This window comes from Vicugna pacos, chromosome 2 (assembly GCF_048564905.1).
Source record: "Vicugna pacos chromosome 2, VicPac4, whole genome shotgun sequence".
Classification (NCBI taxonomy): domain Eukaryota; kingdom Metazoa; phylum Chordata; class Mammalia; order Artiodactyla; family Camelidae; genus Vicugna; species Vicugna pacos.
In genome coordinates, this window is record NC_132988.1 from 89,508,567 (window position 1) to 89,521,622 (window position 13,056).

Genomic DNA, 13,056 nt, shown 5'->3' on the forward strand with positions numbered 1-13,056 from the left:
TATGAAACAAGTATACTAAATCAAAGAATTTTTTTAGTGTTCTTTGAACAATTTCATTTATAGCATTTATATTATTTATATTATTCCTCTGACAATAAAGAAATATATGGCTAAACTCATATTTCAAGCAACTGGATTACAGCAGGACATCAACTAATTCACTGTCAAAGGTGACCATACAGCTAAATAAAAGTCCCTTATAATATTTCTACCACTTAGAAAGCCAATGAAGAACTGAATGTATTTTCATGAATGAAGAATACAGGAAATCTGGAACTGCTGAATAGCATTAGAGCTCCTGGTTGAACAAAACCTCTTGCAACCAAAAGTTACAGAAAAGCTGGGAGAGAAGAAGAAAGTTTTTTGCCCCATCACACATTCAATCACCAGAGTCAGGTCTACTTAAAAATCTGGACTCCTAACAGAGCCTTCAAAAGTTTAATTTAGGAGACACTGCTTTGGGAAAGATCCCCGGTGTTCTCCTCACTTGGTGCAAGTAATAATAAATCCTTCTTTCTCCTGAAGGGTGGCAGGTAATTTAGATACAATTTTGTTACTTCACAACTTCTCTGGAGAGAGGGAAAAATAAATAAATAAATAACATCAGAAAAAAACAGGTTCTTATTTATCAGCTAAATTTTTAAAATATTTTAAAATGTTACCTCCTGATTTTCAGCTACACACCTCAATGTTTTACCAAGACTCACTGCAAGCTGCTAAAAATTAGTATTTAAGTAAAATGTCAGTTTTTTGTACTCTAAACATTACACTTTTCCAAAGCTAAATTTGTATTTCACAATCAGCAAAAAAAAAAAAAAAAAAATGAAGTAACAATACACAATTCTCCTGAGCTTAAGTTTCCTTTTTAAATAAGTATTCCAATACAAGGCAGACAATAAAAGTGTTAACTACATCTGAAAGAAATTCTTCAAAAAAACGAAACCTAATTTGTTTGCCCTGTCGATTCCCCCCGCCCAATCATTCAATGCAAGATACAATACTGCACCATTTTTAAGAACTCTGAATTCCAACATAAATCCATTTTACATTCCAGATATTTTAGAAAAGGGTAAAACTGATTACACATAAAGCATTTTATTTTTCCAGTTATTCATAATTTGCCTTCAACTAGTTCACTGCCTAAACTGCATCTCTTCATAGTTATCTGACGGTATAGTTTTTGGTGTTGCTGAACCCCACTTTCTTCAACCATAAAAATGGAATCACAAACGCAGTTTTGCTCTGGCTGACGTAAAATCAAATAATAAAACAAAGAGAAGCTAAGTCACAGACACTTCTTATAGTCTAGATATTGGACTCTGTGCCTTAACATCGTGCAGTTCTCACAAATAACAATTCGGTGTTTTATTAGCAACAGTCACAGAAAGGTCAAATAACTTTCCCAGGTTACACGGCAAAAAAATTGCAGGAAAATGGAGATTATACTAGCAGCTTCCTCAATAGGCTTTTAAACTTAAATACACACTTAGACCAGTGCCTGGCATAAACAATCAAGGAGTTACTTATATTACAAATTAGGAAGGTGAGGACGTGACTCGCCCAAGGTCGCACCGGTGAGCAGTGAACAAAGAAACCCGCGCGCTGCCCGCGCTGCGAGACCTCCCGTCTTACAGAGGCGCACCTGCGTTCACAGTAGTCCCAGGGAGCCCTTCACTTTTCCAAAGTCGGCAGGAGCACCCTACCCATTTTTAACACGCGGCTACAGAGAAACTACGGAGCGCTCACCTTGCGGCCTGCAGAGCTGTATCGCCGGCCCGGATCCCTGCACCCGGTCGCAGTCGGGCAGGCCAGCGTGGGGCGAGGCCCGAGCAGCCCCCGCCGCGCCGCCCGGGTGGCCGGCGTCGCGAGTGCGCGGCCGCGCCTCCAGCCCAGACCTGCCAGAGTCCACATCCCCCGGGGCGACAGAGGCGTCAGGAGAAGGTCCCGCGACGCGAGGGCGCCATCACCCGCAGTCCGGTTTCCTTTGAGACGCCCCCTTTAGGGGGCTGGCGGACAGGATTCAAACCGGCTTTCGGAAGCGGAGACGAAAACGTGAAGTGGAAAGTAACACCCAACTAGCGGCCCCGGGCGGGACACCCGAGACGCAGAGCGGCTCGTCGACGTCCGCACGACGCACGACGTTGTGACGTCAGCGCGCTTCCGCAAGCAGCTATAAGGAAGTCACGCGAGGGAAGTTCTCGGGCGCACAGTTAGTCGTGCTTTTAGGAGAACCGAGGGGTTTAGCCTCCTACTAGATAGCAAAATACTGGGGTAACTGTCTTAAAATCTAGAAGTCAAGATGTATTCTCCACGTCTGTGATATCATTAATACTGAAGTGCATCTGAGTGGAAACCGGCTGCAAAATGTATTGCAATAATGTATCCTAAGAAAGTTTCAGCCAGAGCTGAAGATTGAAAAAGGTTATATCCCGAACACCCTAAAGTCTCCATCAACTTCAGGTTTACCTGTTTACCTTGCAGAAGGAAGAGCTCTGGCTAAGTGAGGTGGAGGATAACAGTAAGGGATAGAGACCTGTCTACCACGTCCGGTGTCTCCCCCGTGGGCTTTTCTGCAATATCCAGGGTTTGGTGCAGAGGAAAAGAGCAGCAGCTGTGCTGAGTTCACCATTGTATTGTTCCTAGTTCGTTCTTGAGACTACTATAAATTAAACACTAATTGCTACTATCATCTTTGTTAGAGAATGAACTTAGTAGCTACCCTGAAATGCATTCAGTACAAACGTTCCTAATAGTTCGTATAAGTCAATGTTGCCCAAACGTCAATAATCTGTATATTATTCTCTGTGATTTTCACCATATACTCATACCGCTTTTATATACGTAATATTTTTCTTTAAATCAACTACCTTTTATACTTGGATGAGTTTATTTTAAAAGAAAAATTTGTATCATTTCTGTAAATGAAAAAAGCGCTATGACCTGTCATAAATTTTTTAACAAGTAAAAATAAGTGTAATTAATTTTAAAAAAAGATTTAGTTCTAACGAAATATTACCTGATAAAGGCTCTGAATCTCTTTTGATTAAAAATGGAGATTAGCAAGCATTAAAGAATTTTAAAACATAGCACCATTTTTTTCTTCTTGACCTAATCAGCAGGATTGAAGTAAAATTGAAAGAAGGATTTTCTCTATATGATTCAGTGTCCTTAATGCCATGTCTATAACTCACCTAAAATTATCTCGATAATTCCGTTACTCCCACACTTTGGGAACACTGCAGTATCGTATGTGGTTGACATACTCCCAGACCCACAAATGAAATACGTATTTATTAGAAAAATACTTAACTGAGAATCTCTGTGTCTTATAATGTGGAAACTCAGACAAATCGAGCAACTTATCTGAAGTCTTCCAATAAGTAAATTGAAAAAATGCATATTTGAATCCAGGTTATTAGAAACCAAATCTCATACCCCTGCAATACCTTTGACAACACAAGATTATTTAGTCTTCAGCCTGGAAAGAAAGGGTAAATGGAGTCATTAAAATTTCAAAGTTGAGGTATCATTTTTTTTCTGGGTCTTGAAGGATAAAAAGGTTTTCTGAAAGAGAGAAATGTAGGCTAATCAAGCAGTAGGCTCATTGACAGCAAAATTGCATCTACTAAGTTCCCATTACTATTCTACACACTTTGCATATATCAACTAATTTTTTTTTCCTTATAGAGTGCTCTAATGCAGGTACTCTTATGATTGTTCCTATTTTACAGATATCTGAGAAAGATGTGGCCCAGGCTTTTTAAGTCACTGCCCAGAGGCATACAGTTAGTGATGAAGTGGGCTGTGAGCTCAAGTGGTCTGGCTTTGGAGTCTGCACCCTTAACCACTCCTTGAAACTCTGCTGAGCAAGGGTAAATGAGTTAAATACTGAATTAATGCTCAGTAGAGGGAAATGGCCAAGATTTAAAATAGTGGCATTTTACTTGAGGCAAGGGTTTCTGAAGAGCACAGATAATTAAAAACTCACATAAATCGAGGCTCATTTCTCCATAGAAATGAATGTATAATAAGGAGGTTACATTCTTAAACAGTACATTAATCCACAACTAATATATGTGTGGTTTGAAACATATTTGAAATGTCTATTGATTTGTTTGGGCTGCAGTAACAAAGTACAGTAGACTGGGCATCGAAAACAAAGAAGTTTATTTGTTTGGAGACTAGAAGTCCAAGATCAAGGTGTCATCAGGGTTGGTTTCTTCCGAGGCATTTCTCCTTGGCTTATAGATCTTCTCTCTGTATCTCCATGTGGCCTTCTCTCAATACCTATCTGTGTCCTAATCTCCTTTTCTGATACAGACACAAGTCATATTAGATTTGGGCCCACTCTAATGACCTCTTTTTAAGTTAATTACTTCTTTAAAGACTTTGTCTTTAAGTACAGTCACATTCTGAGGTGTTCTTGAGGTTTAAAACTTCAACATATGAACTTGATATATCAATTCAGACCACAACAAAGGGAATAGTAAATTAAAAATAATGTATACATATATAATCAATAATTTTATCGCCTCTAAATTCTGTTTCAAAGTTACTGATATTTTGGAGCATTTTTAACACTAGCAATACCACTGATAAATGTTTAATAGCAGCACAATAGTTATCACTCAAATTTAGACCACACACACGGATTGAGAGCAGTGTTAATGCCATGTTCACAAAGGCTCTCCCGTCCTGCTGCTAAGCAGCTAAAATGGTGCCACCACGTGTCTATAGTGAAAAATACATTTTGGAATTCATGGTTTATGTTAGTTTTTTTAATCTGTTTTTTTTTTTCTTTTAGAGTTTCATATTTTTTGACATTTTGGACATAAATCAGGGCTTTATAATTTTTTTTTTACTTTTTTTGAATTGAAGTATAGTCAGTTTACAATATTGTGTCATTTTCTGGTGTACAGCACAATGCTTCAGTCATATATGAATATACATATATTTGTTTTCATATTCTTTTTCACCATAAGCTACTAAAAGGTATTGAATATAGTTCCCTGTGTTGTACAGTATAAACTTGTTTATCTATTTTATACAGTCAGTATCTGCTGCTTGTTTTTTTCTCCTCTTACACTTTAAATTCCTGCTCTAATATTTTAAATTCACCAATAAAGAGTGAGCCCACTAATCCCTACGCCCCACCTTCAATCCCAATCAAGGCAGAGCCTCAGGCCCATATTCTCTTTCTCTCCTTCTCTACCTACAACCTTGCTGTGTGGCCCCAGTTGTGCTATGTAATTTCCGGAACTTGTAAGTAGTAAACATTCTTTCTTTCAAAGTTTCCTGATGGTTATTGCTGAGGGCATCTTGCAACATAAGAATCACAAGGTCAGGTCCAGCCAAAATGTTGGTTGTACATTTTTAAGATACTTAGAAGCCCTATTAAGTATACCCTTCAATCTAGTTGACATTTTAACAAATGATCTCACAGTCACACATACCCTTGAGTTTGATCACCTAATTCCATAGTTTAATGGTGATATTCTGAGTTTCATCTTTGCAAAATATTCAACTACAGAGGTGTGTCTTGATTTATTCAACTAGTCCCCTAATATTAGACATTCAGGTCAGTGTACTGTTTTACTTTAATGTTCCTAATTTTATCTTTAGTATAGATTCCTTCAATTGGATTTAATAAAATAGGAAAAGTATGAGTTTTATAATGTCTTTCAATGCCTAATTACCTGCCAAGGATTTTTATGAACAATAAATACTAAAATAAACTCTACATGGGAATTATGGTGTCTTCATTTTACAAAAACTAAATGTTGTCATTTAATTTTGTCATTGTTCACTTGAGATGTCAAAATTATATTTTGTCTTAGTTTAAAATTATTAATGGTTTAAATATTTTCCTAGTTTTGCCTATTATGAATTGCTCCTTCCTGTATTCTTCTTTTCTCTTTCACTTTAATTTCTTTTTGCTTTTATTCTGAATTAGAAGGTAATATCTGAGGTGTGTTTTCTATAGCCCTGATTAAATTTTCTGCACTACCACTTATATTCTCTATTATTTTCATTGAAGATTTAAATTCTATTTTGCTAAATATTTTTGCCCTTGCTTCCTAAACTAACACAATTCCCTTTTAATGTCTGTGTCCAACTTTTATGTTTGTTCTAATACGCTGTCTTCTCATTTAATCTATTCTTTGACTTTGAAACCATGTGCCTGTTACGAGGAAAAGTTAAGTTTAAAAAAATCAAACGCATAACTCCATCACCCACAAGATGCCGTGGTCTTACAAAAGGGAAAGATGAAAATGGGCACCACTGTCAGTTTCTCCAAAATATGGGCTTCTACTCTTTCCTCAGGTCCTCACCGATGCTGCAGATAACCCTGATGAAGCCGGAGTGTAAATTTGTATGCTAACTACTGGTAAAGCTTAATATTTTCCTTCTTTTTCAATAAGAATAAATACAAATGATAGTTCTTCTGTTGGCTTCTCTTCCCCACTGGATCATGCTGCACATCTTTCACACCAGATCATTCAGTGAAAGTAGTGTGGTACAAGACAAACTCTGTTCTCCCATACGCATTGTCACTGGTTGCCTCTTGTCTCTGACCTTGCCAAGAGTAGGATGTGGGGAGAAAATAGTTCCCAGGATGCATAGAACTATAATTAGCAAGAACCTCTAGCCCAGTTCCATTAAGCTGCGACTGCCCTGCACCAAAATTCCTGACACTAGTCTTCCTTTCCACTAGGAGTGGCTTTCTCTAAATATGTATCAGAACACAGGAGCAGGTGGCAGGACTAGTCCACTGGCACTTGCGAAAGCAGCAACTTTACCATGAAGGAATGGCTGTGCTTGCTTCTACATGGTATAAAACCTAGGTCTCCAAGGATCTCCAGGATCTCCCTAAGTTTTTTCCATGGGTGGGCTGTTCTTGTGCATGAGGGAAAGAACTCGATGGTCCAAATCATTTTTCTCACTACAGACTCATCAACTTTATCATAGAAATTTTGCCCAGATTCTGGCAACAGGTGATTCCAAGCATTTTTTCAGATTGTGGAATGTTGGTCTTTTCCTAACCCCATAGGTATTCCATTTTAAACGAGAGACCCCAATTTTTTTAAAAAAAGAAAATAAAATTGTATTCAAAATATTACTTTGTTACTCTGTACACTACTTTCCCTAGCTCATGGTTGTGAACAAAAATATAAATACTGCAAAAGAGAAAGTTTTCTTTCAAAAGAATCCTTTATATCAAGGCAATGTTTGAGTAAATATCCTATTAAATTAAACTCTAAGCTGTGAGTAGTTAGTGAAGTCTTCATGCCAAATGAAGGTAGAGATATTGTTTTAGAATTTCCATATTGACAATTACATTTTGATATATACCATATCTGACCTTTTTTTCAAAATACTGTAACTACTTTCACCTGCTGAACATAATAAAATGTCCAATTTAAACTTGGAATATCTTGGAAAGAATCTTAGTAATGGTATAATCACAAAGGTATAATTATGGCAGAGCATTGGAAAAGATTTTACCCTTTATTGATGAAAGAAATATAAGCAATATATGCTCGCACCTTTCCTGTTTGGTACTTAAGGGAGTTTAGTCAAAATAGTAAGTAATATCTTGGTATTAAAGTCCATTCTTAACCTATTATTAGAATTTTTTTCATTAAAAAATAAGAAAAAATTGCGGAAGAAATGTTTTATGTCTACTTACAATCTGTCTACATGACAGTGTTTGTAAATATTCTTCCCAATCACCACCACCTTCTTTTGTTAAAATGTATTTTTCATATAGATCTGTGAACGTCAAAGTAGAGATCACTAAAAAATATTTATATGTTGAATGGCTGTTAATAATGCGTGTAAGAGCAAATATAGATACCTTTTATTGAACCAACTTCATTTCCACGTAGAAACTATGGGCCATGAGCGACAAAACGGAGTCACTTATGTCAAAAGGAACCAGTAGGCCACTAGGGAACTGAAACTTATGCATGTCCACACCTGAGTGCCATATGAACTTTTGATCAGGCCATCCTGAGACCTCCTGAAACTTGTTTTCTTTACTGTCAAGTGATTGAATGTCTACTGGCACCAATCATAGTTCCGTAAAAATAACCTATATAACTTTTGAGGGATGTCTCAGAAGTGGCTTTTTATAAACTCCACCATTTTCTGTTTACCTCAGGGCACATTTGAGTTTCTGCTCCAATCGGGACTTCCTGAATTGCAATACTTAAGACCTCACATAAACTCTTTCTCTTATTTGCAGCTTTCTGTGTTTTTTTTTTTGTTGCTGTTGTTGACAAGCATTATAATAATCATAACAATTAACATATATTGAGCTCTTACGACTTGCCCCTGCCTATGTTAATTGTTCCTGTTCAAAATCCTGTTTAATCCTCATATTTTATACACAAATTTATTTATACCTATACATATATACACATAAATAGTTATATGTATGTATTAAGTAATAATTTAGGTATATTTTGAAACCTATGGAAAAATAAAATTAAGTTGATGAGATAAGAGTAAAATACATAGTACCTAAGAGGTAAGTAAAACTTTTATTCTTGTTTTACAAATGAGGGAACTAAGGACCCATGTGATTACATAACTTGTAGAGGAATTTATGTTATTCCTAAGAAAAATTTCCTATAAAAACTAGGTATATCAGTATGCTAAATTTATACTGTGTATAAATTTAATTTATTGCATTTTAAAATGATTATTCTAATAATATGGCTAGTAAGAATATTCAAATTAACTACTACTCATATCAATTTTCATAATTTCAGGTGTAAATTATGTTTTTGCTAACAGTTATTATCGAACTAAAAACTAAGTGTTCAGTAATAATTCTGCTAGACTCCAATTTTTAATTCCAAGGCAAAAATACAAGTTACCAAGAAATAGCCAAATTAAAAGCCAAGAGTAATTATGATAGTATTAATAAAGGAAAACTGTAATTTTCTTTTTTCTTGCCGTGGAACACAATGAGCTCTTTCAAATTCATGCAATGAAGCAGAATTTTATGTCAATTTTCATATGACTATGTAATAGTCAGGGCTGCAGTTTCAGGCTTATGAAATAGAGAAGCAGGATTTTTTAAGGGGCAGATGATCAGGAAAAAATCTTATATGGTATTAACACAAGGAGCATATAGAGAATGCTGAGCAAAGCGTATTAAAAAAAATTAATGGAACACAGAATGTACGGTATTTTTTCTGCCTTAATTAGAGTAGTAATTTATAGGTATAATGTATGTTAAATTGCAATGCAGACTGCAAAATAATTACTTGATAAACACTGGTTGCAAACAACCCATTTCTCTATCAGCAGAGGTAGAAAATGATGACATATTTTTCTGTTGGTTCATTGTCAGCTCTGTTCAGCTGAAAAATATTTTTTGGAGGTTGTGAATAAATATCCCTTAGTGTTTCCAAACAGGACATCTAACACCAGTGTTTTAGACAGCCATAGACAGTCTTCAGGAGAAACAGTCTGAGTAATGAAAGGAAATGGAGCTGAATGAGAGAATTGATGTTGCAGACTAGGTTGTATCACATTTAGGTGTGTGACTGCTCAGAAGTCACTTAGTCTCTTGGAGCCTCCATTTTTATATTGAAAGATTGGAATAATGGATGTCTTAATCACACATGATTCGATGAGATCGGGCGTGTTCAGGGTGGTATGGCCATAGACAAACAAGATTATACTGTATAGCACAGGGAAATATATACAAGATATTATGGTAGCTCACGGAGAAGAAAAGGTGAGAATGAATATAAATATATCTTCATGTATAACTGAAAAATTGTGCTCTACACTGGAATTTGACACATCCATCCGCCTGACCCTTCATCCTTTAATTTAACACAAATGCATAATTGCCATAATTGTATGCATAATTGTCAGTGCAGGGCAAATTGTTCAGATACAGCTGTTGATCAGCTCACAGTTTCTTCAACACTTAGCAGATCACCAGAGAGAGACTAAGAAATTGTAGATGGAGATTCTTCTCCTTGTACCTACAGCAGATTATGGTCAGCAACCATAGAAGAAAATTTTTCCTGATTTTGACAAGTCATTGTGCCATTCATGGCATGATTTTTACAGTCTTCATTACTGAATAATTACAAACAGAAGTCTAAATAGGAGAACCCAGGAGCACAAAACAGGGTGTTAGCAGTGGAGTTGGACGGAATTGGTTAGTGGGAGATATATTTTAGATATGTTTTAAACAAAATTGATACAATTCACTGAAGGATTAGATGATTTCTGATTTGAATGAGTGAGTGACTTGTGATGTCATCTCCTGAAATGGAGAAGACAGCATTGGGTTGGGGAAGGCAGAGATTTAAAAAAAATCAGTTTGTATTATGTTACATTTGAATTGCCTATAAGATATAAAAGAGACTGTCCAGAGCTGAGAAGAAGGGTGAGGTCTGCATACATGATTTCAGGAACACTCTCCACATAGAAGGTACATAAAGCCAGGGAAATGGATGAGATTGCCATAGAAGAGAGTTTAGCGAGAGGACAGAGCAAAGGGAGGAAAGGAGAAAGGGAAAAGAGAAAAGGAAAAGGAAGGAAAGAAGAGTGGCTGTGAGTAGAATATGGTCTCTTTACATCAGATGAGAACCCTTATTCATGTTATCCAGTCCTTCTGATCATTCAGAGCCCAGAAATAATTATTTAAGTAGATGAACAAAATTAATCAGTTGATCAAACTGTGACTATAAAATCGATTTCAACTCTGTCCTTCAATATACATTATAATAATTGGATGACTCATTAATAGACAAAAAATATTTAAATGCATGTTTTATACATACACAGTGTTACATGTGTAAGAGTAACTTCAAAGTTTTCCAGCATCTGTATTTTAATGGTCCATTAAAGCATTCATCAAGAGAATGAAGTCATTGGGTCTTCAATGTTTCATGCCTTGTATAGTTCACTTGAGGCTTAGATTAATTTCATTTTTATGTGCCTTTTTCGGTTCACATATTTCTGCAATTCATTTAATCAAGCTGGTTTTTCATGAAGCAAAACTAAGTTGTAAAGTACAAAACCACAAAGTAAGTTTAAAATTTAACTAGATGGACTAAGACTGAAAATATTATCTTTGGTAAACTTTTCAGTGACTTTTTATGTCAGAAAGAAGAATGCACTCTGAGACCTTGCTGTTACAGGAAGGGACCTATGTTCTCACATAAAGAACTTTGAAAGGAGAAATAGAAAGTATGATGATCTGAATTTGGCTACTATATAATAATTTGGTTATATAGTTTTTCCCATAACATTAATACATTAGGACAGGGAAGACGTCAGGATTCTGGAAATCATCTTCATTAGTTGTCCCTCTTATCCAATGGACATTAAACTGATAAAATCTTCTCTACACATACCTTGTGTACCTGTTTAGTCCTTTCCACCTCTATTGGTGCTTCCCCAGTTCAGACAACATCATTTCCCTGGAATGAACTTTCTTCTTATTTAGGCACCTGCTCTGGTCCTGATCCTTCAGTTCATCCTTCCCTCAGCTGCCAAGACTTCCCTACCAGTTGCCCCACTGCCACAGCTACCCTAGCACTAGCTCCGTGTGTATCATGCCTGTGTTACTGCCACAGCATCCTCCTAACAAGTCTTGCTCTTCTATTTCTGTGTATGATTGATCACATGCTCCCACTGCTTAAAACCCTGCAGGGTTCTTATTTCAGTTGTAATAAAATCTAGACTCTTTACTATAGCCTTTATGAACTGGCCTCTGCCTATGCCTCTGACCTCATCTCCTTCAAATTTTCTTTGATTCAAAATCACTACCATGTGGCTAATTTCTAAGCTACAAACTGCCAATCCCTTGCCATCTCAGAACATTTGCTTTATTTCCTCTTCACATGTCTTTCAAGTGGCCTTTTCTCATCAATCTGGTCTCAGTTCAAATGACCTTCTTAAGAGGACTTCTCTGACTACCCAAATTTTCTCCCCTTTGCACTCTCCATCTTAATAGTATATGCAAACTTCTTGATGGAATTCGGTTAATTCCTGAAATGGTCTTGGATAATCATGTGAGCTCTGGACTCAGTCTACTAGGCTGCAAACATTGGCCTTTTTGACCTACTAGCTTCTACCTGGGCAAATTATTTAATCTTCATTTCTTTTCCTAATATGGGATAGTAATACTTCATAAGATTGTTACAACATTTAAGTGATTTGAACCTAAAGTTCATAGAATTGTACCTGGCTAGTTATTGTTATTGTAGGTATAGTAGAATCAATACTAAAATATATCTCTTGAAATGCAGATCTGTTTAGTTTGTCCACTTCTGTAACTACGACTTCTAGAACATAGTCTGGTACTCAATAGATGTTCAAAAAATGCACGACATTGTTACCTGACTAGTGACCTGGCAAAAGACAGCTCTGATTAAAGAAATTCAAATTCCAAATGTTTTTAAACAATGTTGAAAAATGCACTTTACCATTCTGCCTTTGGCTCTAGTTGAAAGTTCCAAAATATCACATAATCTACCCTTGAACAGAAGATTTCAGTCACTGAGAAATGGATATAGATCTCAAGTCCTATAAAGGAGAATCGGCAAGAAGCAGATCACAGAGGAACTTGACCTCCAGCCATAATGTTGATATTAGGGACAAAACCACCAGATCCAGATAAAAATTAGGAGTATTAGCCAGGTTACCTTGGTAATAACTGAGGAGAAGCCTCCTGGAAGTAAACCTTGAATATAAAGGGAACAAACTCAGGCAGTTTCCTGGGATGGAAATGGATCTGATGCTAAATTACTTGTGGTACCAATTCCATTATATTGCAGAGGGTAGGTTCCCACACAGCACCAAGCAATTCTTGGGAGACTAGCTACATGTCCTACAATTCAAGTTAATTCTGACACTACCTGGAGATAGCATCAGATTCCATAGGTTAAGAGCTCAGCCATAACAGGCTGCTGGCTCACTGCACCCACCTCTCGGTCTCCATCAGATGCCAGCAGCAACCCAGGTTGTTACCTGTACTTCTAATTCACGAGCCATAAATCAGAGATTCCCACCACC

The 13,056-nt window shown here is 36.6% G+C and overlaps 1 protein-coding gene across 6 annotated transcripts in view; it reads right to left on the reverse strand.

Moving 5' to 3' along the window:
• The window catches only part of GUF1 (GTP binding elongation factor GUF1), a 38,599-nt gene extending 36,490 nt beyond the window's left edge, over nt 1-2,109 (reverse strand). For all 6 annotated transcript variants that reach the window (XM_072944630.1, XM_006198091.4, XM_072944612.1 and 3 more), the window contains exon 1: nt 1,747-2,109. In XM_072944630.1, the coding sequence (XP_072800731.1) occupies nt 1,747-1,911 (165 nt within the window). In that variant the 5' untranslated portion in view covers nt 1,912-2,109. The remainder of the gene's footprint in view (nt 1-1,746) is intronic.
• Nucleotides 2,110-13,056: the final 10,947 nt, after the last annotated feature.